Below are 10000 nucleotides of genomic sequence, written 5' to 3'. Positions count from 1 at the left end.
CTGTTTCAACTGTTAATTATCTATCTATCTAAATGTATATATATATATATATATATATATATATAAGAAAAAAAAAAGAAAAAAGAAAACGACGAACAGTTAAAAAAAACAACGCTGTCAGTTGTGTTTTCTAAAAACCACAGCCAGTCAAGGGACATAACACAGTGCTATCGGGGTCTCAGGGATGAAAACACACTGGTCTCCCTTGCACTGTGTGGCACTGAGTCTCTCTCTCTCTCTCTCACTCTCTTTTCAGCGCCTGGTTTGGGTGATTCCATTCATATGGTTTTGCTTTGCAACAGACAGCAAGAATTGTCGACTCTCCTTCAATCCGGTAGTGCTAGTGAACACTTTAATCACGCTCATCTGTACTTTTGTGTGTGTGTGTGTGTGTGTGTGTGTGTGTGTGTGTGTGCATGAGAGAGAGAGAGAGAGAGAGAGAAAGAGAGATGGAGGTGGGGGGAGGGGGGGGGATAGGAGATAGTCAAAGCGCGGTTTTTCTCCATTCTTTTCCACGTTGTGCTCTCTCTCTCTCTGTGTCTCTGCCTGTCTCTAACTCTATCTCACTCACTTGCTTTTTCACTGTTTCCCTTTGAACTTATCTCTCTCTCTTTCTCTCTCTCAGTCTCTCTCCCTTTCACACTCCCTCCATGTACGTATGTCTCTCACTCTGTTTCACTCGTTTGCTATTCCATCATTTCCCTCTAAACCTATCTTTCCCTTTCCCTGTCTGTCTCTGTCTTTATCTCTGTGTTTCTGTCTTTGCCTCTGTGTCTCTGTCTTTCTCTCTGTGTCTCTGTCTTCATAACCCCCCCCCCCCTCTCTCTCTCTCTCTCTCCTCCACCTCCTTGTCTCTCTCTGATCTCATGTCAGAAAGTCTTTAAAAAGTACGTGTGTCTGAGTGTCACCATAGCAACCGTTCCTTTGACATTTCTTCAGTATTGCATTCTCCCTTCCGTGGTGCGTATGGTGTGGAAAAATACCGTGAGGGGTAGGAAGGAGAAGGGGGAGGGGAGGGGCCAGGGGGGGAGCAGGGGAAAGGAAGGAGATGGAGGCAGAGAAAGAGACGGAGAGAGAGACAGTGAGAGAAGGAGGGAGGGAGAGAGAGAGACACAGAGAGAGAGAGAGAGACAGAGGGGGTGGGTGGGGGGGTGGTGGTGTGATTGACAGAGGAAAGGCAAAACAGTGATAGATGCAAAAATATTTGTATTGTATTTTGTATTTCTTTTTATCACAACAGATTTCTCTGTGTGAAATTCGGGTTGCTCTCCCCAGGGAGAGCGCGTCGCTATAATACTGCGCCACCAGTTTTTTGTTTGTTATTTTTTCCTGCATGCAGTTTTATTTGTTTCTCCTATCGATGTGGATTTTTCTACAAAATGTTGCCAGGAATAACCATTTTGTTGCCGTGGGTTCTTTTACGTGCGCTGCACACGGGACCTCGGTTTATCGTCTCATCCGAATGACTAGCGTCCAGACCACCACTCAAGGTCTAGTGGAGGGGGGGAAAATATCGGCGGCTGAACCGTGATTCGAACCAGCGCGCTCAGATTCTCTCGCTTCCTATGCGGACGCGTTACCTCTAGGCCATCACTCCACTTTAGCGATAAAGAGAAAGAAACACACATGACAGAGGACATAGAAGAGAGAGAGAGAGAGAGAGAGAGAGAGAGAGAGAGAGGGGGAGGGAGGGAGAGAGAGAGAGGGTAATAATGTGCAGAGGAAAGGCAAAACAATGAGAAACACAGAGAGAGGCAAAAGCAGCGATAAACAAACTGAAACGGACATGACAAAGGACATAGGAAAGACAGAGAGAGAGAGAGAGAGAGAGAGAGAGAGAGAGAGAGAGAGAGAGAGAGATGGAGGGTGAGAGAGGTTAAGAGAGACAGAGGGAGAGAGAAAAATAGTGAGAGAGAGGGAGAGAGAGAGAGTGTGTGAGAGAGAGAGAGATAGTGAGGGAGGGAGAGAGTGAGTGAGAGAGAGACAGTGAGGGAGGGAGAGAGAGAGAATGAGTGAGAGAGAGATAGTGAGGGAGGGAGAGAGAGGGAGGGAGAGAGAGGGAGAGAGAGAGAGAGGGGGGGGGGAGAGAGAGGGTAGGTAATAACGTGCAGAGGAAAGGCAAAACAATGAGAAACACAGAGAGGCAAAAGCAGCGATAGACAAACTGAAATAGACATGACAAAGGACATAGGAAAGACAGAGAGAGGGGCAGGGGGGGGGGGGGGGGAGAGAGAGAGAGAGAGAGAGAGAGAGAGAGAGAGAGATGGAGGGTGAGAGAGGTTAAGAGAGACAGAGGGAGAGAGATAGTGAGGGAGGGAGAGAGAGAGTGAGAGAGAGAGAGGGAGAGAGAGAGAGGGAGAGAGAGACAGTGAGAGACAGTGAGGGAGGGAGAGAGAGAGTGAGAGATAGTGAGGGAGGGAGGGACAGACAGCGAGGAAGGGAGAGAGAGAGAGAGAGAGGAGAGAGAGGGGAGAGAGAGAGGGAGAGAGTGAGAGAGGAAGAGAGAGAATGAGAGAGAGAGACAGTGAGGGAGGGAGAGAGAGAGAGAGACAGTGAGGGAGGGAGAGAGAGAGTGAGAGAGAGAGAGATAGTGAGGGAGTGAGAGAGAGAGATAGATAGTGAGGGAGGGAGTGAGAGAGTGAGAGAGAGAGATAGTGAGGGAGGGAGGGAGAGAGAGAGAGTGAGGGAGGGAGGGAGAGACAGAGAGGGAGGGAGAGAGAGAGAGGGAGAGACAGTGAGGGAGGGAGAGAGAGAGTGAGAGATAGTGAGGGAGGGAGGGACAGACAGTGAGGAAGGGAGAGAGAGAGAGTGAGAGAGAGAGAGAGGGAGAGAGAAAGGGAGAGAGTGAGAGAGGAAGAGAGAGAATGAGAGAGAGAGACAGTGAGGGAGGGAGAGAGAGACAGTGAGGGAGGGAGAGAGAGAGTGAGAGAGATAGTGAGGGAGGGAGGGAGAGAGTGAGAGAGAGAGAGTGAGGGAGGGAGGGAGAGACAGAGAGAGAGAGAGAGAGAGAGAGAGAGAGGGGGAGAGAGAGGGAGGGCGAGAGAGAAGGAGGGAGGGAGAGAGAGAGTGAGAGAGAGACAGTGAGGGAGGGAGAGAGAGTGAGAGAGAGAGAGACAGAGAGATAGTGAGAGAGGGAGGGAGAGAGAGAGAGAGAGAGAGGGGACAGACAAATATGCAGGCAGACAGACAAAAGACCTGGGCAACACCCTAGACAAACCTTTTTCACGATCCATTCACATACGGAAAGACCGGGAGCTACCGAGACAAAGATATAATGGGGAGAGAGAATATGAGAGAGAGAGAGAGAGAGAGAGAGAGAGAGAGAGAGAGAGAGACGGGGGCAGAGAGAGAGAGAGAAAGAGAGACAGACAGAAAAAGAGAGAGAGGCATACACAGACGGGAGAAAGAGCGAGAGAGAGAGAGAGTCAGAGAGAGAGAGAGAGAGAGAGAGAGGGAGAGAGAGAGAGAGAGAGAGAGGGAGAGTCAAAGAGGGAGAGGCAGAGAGAGAGAAAGGCGGAGAGAGAGAAACAGACGAGAGAGAGAGGGAGACAGAGACAAGACGAATCATAGAAAGAGAGGATAAAGAGAGAGAGAGAGAGAGAGAGAGAGAGAGAGAGAGAGAGACAGACAGACAGACAGACAGACGAGAGAGAGAGAGACGAGAGAGAGCGAGAGCGAGAGCGAATTATATAGAGAGAGCCGGAGAGAGAGAGAGAGAGGACCAGACAGAGACACACACAGACAACAGACAGACAGTCGTGCAGACACAACAGACAACAGACAGTCGTGCAGACACAACAGACACAACAGACAGTCGTGCAGACACAACAGACACAACAGACAGTCGTGCAGACACAACAGACAGACACAACAGACAACAGACAGTCGTGCAGACACAACAGACAGTCACAACAGACAGTCGTGCAGACACAACAGACAGTCACAACAGACAACAGACAGTCGTGCAGACACAACAGACAACAGACAACAGACAGTCGTGCAGACACAACAGACAACAGACAGTCGTGCAGACACAACAGACAGTCACAACAGACAGTCGTGCAGACACAACAGACAACAGACAACAGACAGTCGTGCAGACACAACAGACAACAGACAACAGACAGTCGTGCAGACACAACAGACAGACACAACAGACAGTCGTGCAGACACAACAGACAACAGACAGTCGTGCAGACACAACAGACAGTCACAACAGACAGTCGTGCAGACACAACAGACAACAGACAGTCGTGCAGACACAACAGACAACAGACAGTCGTGCAGACACAACAGACAGTCACAACAGACAGTCGTGCAGACACAACAGACAACAGACAGTCGTGCAGACACAACAGACATACACAACAGACAGTCGTGCAGACACAACAGACAGACACAACAGACAGTCGTGCAGACACAACAGACATACACAACAGACAGTCGTGCAGACACAACAGACATACACAACAGACAGTCGTGCAGACACAACAGACAACAGACAGTCGTGCAGACAGTCGTGCAGACACAACAGACAGACACAACAGACAGTCGTGCAGACACAACAGACAACAGACAGTCGTGCAGACACAACAGAACAGACATAACAGACAGTCGTGCAGACACAACAGACAGACACAACAGACAGACACAACAGACAGTCGTGCAGACACAACAGACAACAGACAGTCGTGCAGACACAACAGACAGTCGTGCAGACACAACAGACAGTCATGCAGACACAACAGACACAACAGACAGTCATGCAGACACAACAGACAGACACAACAGACAGTCGTGCAGACACAACAGACACAACAGACAGTCGTGCAGACACAACAGACACAACAGACAGTCGTGCAGACACAACAGACAGACACAACAGACAGTCGTGCAGACACAACAGACAGACACAACAGACAGTCGTGCAGACACAACAGACAGTCGTGCAGACACAACAGACAACAGACACAACAGTCGTGCAGACACAACAGACAGTCGTGCAGACACAACAGACACAACAGACAGTCGTGCAGACACAACAGACAGTCGTGCAGACACAACAGTGCAGACACAACAGACAGACACAACAGACAGTCGTGCAGACACAACAGACACAACAGACAGTCGTGCAGACACAACAGACACAACAGACAGTCGTGCAGACACAACAGACAGTCGTGCAGACACAACACACAGTCGTGCAGACACAACAGACAGTCGTGCAGACAAAACAGCAGCCAGCCAGACGCACAACCCCACTTTTAACACCATTCATTAATTAAGGTCAGACACAGGACTGAATTGATCACCGGCTTTATCCGCCCTTTGACCTTTGCTCTCTCTCCCCCCCCACCAACTTCGGGAGCCACCTGACGTCACGACCAGAACAGAACGTCACAGTGTTGTGTGTGTGTTATTTTGGGGGAACCAAAACACAGTCCTCCGGCTGTGTCGTTCCAGAACCGGTGTGTTTACCCGTCGTCACACAGACCGAAACAGAAACGGAGCGGGACATAAGAGGGAGAACCTGGAGGCGTCGCTTTGAATGGTGTGGGTCTGTGACAAAACTTCACCTTTTCCACTGCCCTTTGAGCGCTAACGGCCAAATCTCTCTCTCTCTCTCACCTCTCTCTCTCTCTGTCTTTCTCTCTCCTTCTCTCTGTCTCTGTGTGTCTCCCAGTCTGTCTCTGTCTCTCCTTCTCTCTCTCTCTCTCTCTGTCTCCCAGTCTGTCTCTGTCTCCGAGTTGTAAAGGTTAGCTGGTCTTGAGAGGTTGGAGGTTTAGTATCCATTTCACTAATATAATGTGCAGCTCACACAATATCGTAGACAACACTATCTCGGCTGAGAGAGAGAGAGAGAGAGAGAGAGAGAGAGAGAGAGAGAGAGAGAGAGCAAACATGTAAGAAGAGAGGGAGTGAAAGAGTCAGAATTCATGTAGCTGCTCTCTCTCTCTCTCTCTCTGTGTGTGTTTGAAGTGACGGGTGTCAAGCAGATCATTGTTTTATTCTGAATTCTAATGACCGAAAAGCAAACAAACAACTGACCAGAGACCAACATTTACCGAAAAACACCGCAACCATTTCAAATCGAGCTTTTGTGTGTGCCGTCCCCCCCCCCTTTTTTTTTCCCCCTATCTCTTTCTGTCTCTCCTACCGTCTGTGCATGTCTTTCTTTCCTTCCATTAATCAGTCCTTCCACTATTGTTTTTCCACACTCCCATCATCTCACTCTGTGTTTGTTCAGTCTCTGTGTCTCTGTTTGTCAGTCTGTCTGTCTGTCTCTCTCCTCCCTTGTTTCAGAAATTACCTCTGCGCAGAAAGGAAATCCAATTCCCCCGAATGGTTTTCACTGTGCACTGCAGTGCGCAGCATCGTCAGTTCTCTCAGTCCTCGATTAGCTATTCACTATACTTCTCCCCCTCCTTCCCCTCTCACCTCCCCCCTCCCCCCTCCCTATCCCCTTCCTGTCCAATCAGTTACTGCATCTCGGATCCAGTGTCAGGGTCCATTTTGATCGATGAGTTGATCGATCGTCCGTCACTGAGTTCTCCAAATCATTCAGTTATTTCATCACTCGTCATCGCAGTCGTCGTCATCGTCGTCGTTGTCTTTGCTGATGCGGCGCGAGATGATACGGTGTATTACTGAAGATAGTGACACTCCGATACGATACGATACGATACGATACGACACCATAATTATGATACGATGCGATTCAGTATACAATGCAATACGTTCCGATACGATACGATACAATGACAATAATATGTTCTAATACCATACGATTCCATACTCAACAAAACGAAACGGCATGATACATGATGATGATGATGATGATGATGATGATAATAACAAGTATTTGTATAGTGCTCTACCCTCGTGCACAGACAAGTCAAAGCGCTAACACACAAGTCACGCCACCACGCATGCATAACTCTGTTTGCCAAAAGAAGGAAAAACAAAATAAAACAAAAGATGCAAATAATACAGAAATGATGCAATGCGATTCATTCCGATACAAGGATATGACACGGCACCGGCAACAGAGCAATACGTTCCGACACGACAGAACAAAATACGTCCGACACAATACAACACGTCCGACACAACACAATACGTCACAACATGTCCGACACAACACAATACGTCACAACATGTCCAGTACGTCACAACATGTCCGACACAACACAGTACGTCACAACATGTCCGACACAATACAATACGTCACAACATGTCCGACACAACACAATACGTCACAACATGTCCGACACAACACAGTACGTCACAACATGTCCGACACAACACAGTACGTCACAACATGTCCGACACAACCCAATACGTCACAACACGCCCGACACAACACAATAAGTCACAACACGTCCGACACAAGACAATACGTCACAACACGTCCGACACAACACAGTAAGTCACAACATGTCCGACACAACACAATACGTCACAACATGTCCGACACAACACAGTACGTCACAACACGTCCGACACAACACAGTAAGTCACACCATGTCCAACACAACACAATACGTCACAACATGTCCGACACAACACAATACGTCACAACATGTCCGACACAACACAATACGCCACAACACGTCCGACACAACACAGTACGTCACAACATGTCCGACACAACACAATACGTCACACCATGTCCGACACAACACAATACGTCACAACATGTCCGACACAACACAATACGTCACAACATGTCCGACACAACACAATACGTCACAACATGTCCGACACAACACAGTAAGTCACACCATGTCCAACACAACACAATACGTCACAACATGTCTGACACAATACGTCACAACACGTCCGACACAACACAGGACGTCACAACATGTCCGACACAACACAGTACGTCACAACATGTCCGACACAACACAGTAAGTCACAACATGTCCGACACAACACAGTAAGTCACAACATGTCCGACACAACACAGTAAGTCACAACATGTCCGACACAACACAGTACGTCACAACATGTCCGACACAACACAGTAAGTCACAACATGTCCGACACAACACAATACGTCACAACATGTCCGACACAACACAGTTCGTCACAACATATCCGACACAACACAGTTCGTCACAACATGTCCGAAACAACACAATACGTCCGACACAATACAACAAAATAGTCCGATACAACACAACACAATACGTCCGACACAACACAATACGTCACAACATGTCCGACACAACACAATACGTCACAACACGTCCGACACAACACAACACAATACGTCCGACACAACACAATACGTCCGACACAACACAACACGTCCGACCCAACACAATACGTCACAACATGTCCGACACAACACAATACGTCACAACACGTCCGACACGACACATACAACACAACACGTCCGACCCAACACAATACGTCACAACATGTCCGACACAACACGATACGTCACAACACGTCCGACACCGACACACCACAGCATAACACAACACGTCCGACACAACACAACAAATCACAACACGTCCGACACAACACATTACATCCTACACAACACAATACAACACAATACGTGCGACACAACACAGTCATTCTGACACAACACAACACAACACAACGCTCTGCAGAAGAGCACTGCACAACGCAGTGCGATACAACCCACCCCCCCCACCCAGCGTACCCTGGGGTACACGTATCTGTCCACTGTAAGGAGTAAAGGTGGCACAGTGGTTAAGTCGCTCAGCTGCCAATACAGAGAGTCCGCGAGGGTCTGGGTTCGAATCCCGCTCTCGCCTTTTCTTCCCAAGTTTGACACTGGAAAATCGAACTGAGCGTCAGGTCTTTATCGTGATGAGATAATAAACCGATGGGGTCCCGTGTTGCAGCACGCACTAGGCGCGCACTGAAAAAGAACCCACGGCAACGACAGTGTTGTCCTCTATAGGCAAAAATGTTATATAAAAAAAGAAATTCACTCTGATAGGTACACAAATGTACATGCATGCACTCAAGGCCTGACATAGCGCGTTGGGTTATGCTGCTGGTCAGGGCATCTATCTTATCTGCCTAGCAGACGTGGTGTAGAGTATATGGATTTGTCCGAACGCATTGACGCCTAACCTTGAGAAGCTGGAACTGAAACAAACTGTCAGACGGGCGCAATAGCCGAGTGGTTAAAGCGTTGGACTTTCAATCTGAGGGTCCCGGGTTCGAATCACGGTGACGACGCCTGGTGGGTAAAGGGTGGAGATTTTTCCGATCTCCCAGGTCAACATATGTGCAGACCTGCTAGTGCCTGAACCCCCTTCGTGTGTACTTCGTCAGTACTGCTTCACCATCACCTACAAGAGCGAGGGACAGAAGATCGCACGTTAAAGATCCTGTAATCCATGAGTTCGGTGGGTTATGGAAACAAGAACATACCCAGCATGCACACCCCCGAAAGCGGAGTATGGCTGCCTACATGGCGGGGTAAAAACGGTCATACACGTAAAAACCCACTCGTGTACATGCGAGTGAACGTGGGAGTTGCAGCCCACGAACGCAGAAGAAGAAGAAGAAGAAGAAGAAGAAGAAACAAACTGTCCACTGCACCCGTAGTTCGAACCACGGCTCAGCCGCCGATAATTTCTCCCCCTCCACTAGACCTTGAGTGGTGGTCTGGACGCTAGTCATTCGGATGAGACGATAAACCCGAGGTCCCGTGTGCAGCACGCACTCAGCGCACGTAAAAGAACCCCACGGCGACAAAAGGGTTGTTCCTGGCAAAAATTCTGTAGAAAAATCCACACCGATAGGAAAAAACAAATAAAACTGCACGCAGGAAAAAATACAAAAAGAAAAAAAAAAAAAAAGAAAGAAAAAAAAAGGGTGGCGCTGTAGTGTAGCGACTCGCTGTCCCTGGGGAGAGCAGCCCGAAGTTCACACAGAGAAATCTGTCGTGATAAAAAGAAATAACAAATACAAACACAAATAGTGGCCCCTTCCTACCTGGCTCTCT

The 10000-nt window shown here is 48.5% G+C and overlaps 1 protein-coding gene across 2 annotated transcripts in view; it reads right to left on the bottom strand.

Annotated features, from left to right (window-relative positions):
- The window catches only part of LOC143296908 (ras-specific guanine nucleotide-releasing factor 2-like), a 316971-nt gene that overhangs the window by 155789 nt on the left and 151182 nt on the right, over positions 1–10000 (bottom strand). For both annotated transcript variants that reach the window (XM_076608906.1, XM_076608907.1), the window contains exon 2: positions 9991–10000. This exon is cut by the window's right edge and continues 97 nt beyond it. In XM_076608906.1, coding sequence (XP_076465021.1) covers positions 9991–10000 — 10 coding nt within the window. The remainder of the gene's footprint in view (positions 1–9990) is intronic.

The sequence above is a fragment of the Babylonia areolata genome, chromosome 22 (genome assembly GCF_041734735.1).
Source record: "Babylonia areolata isolate BAREFJ2019XMU chromosome 22, ASM4173473v1, whole genome shotgun sequence".
Taxonomy (NCBI): domain Eukaryota; kingdom Metazoa; phylum Mollusca; class Gastropoda; order Neogastropoda; family Buccinidae; genus Babylonia; species Babylonia areolata.
This window is presented reverse-complemented; position numbering and strand designations above follow the sequence as displayed.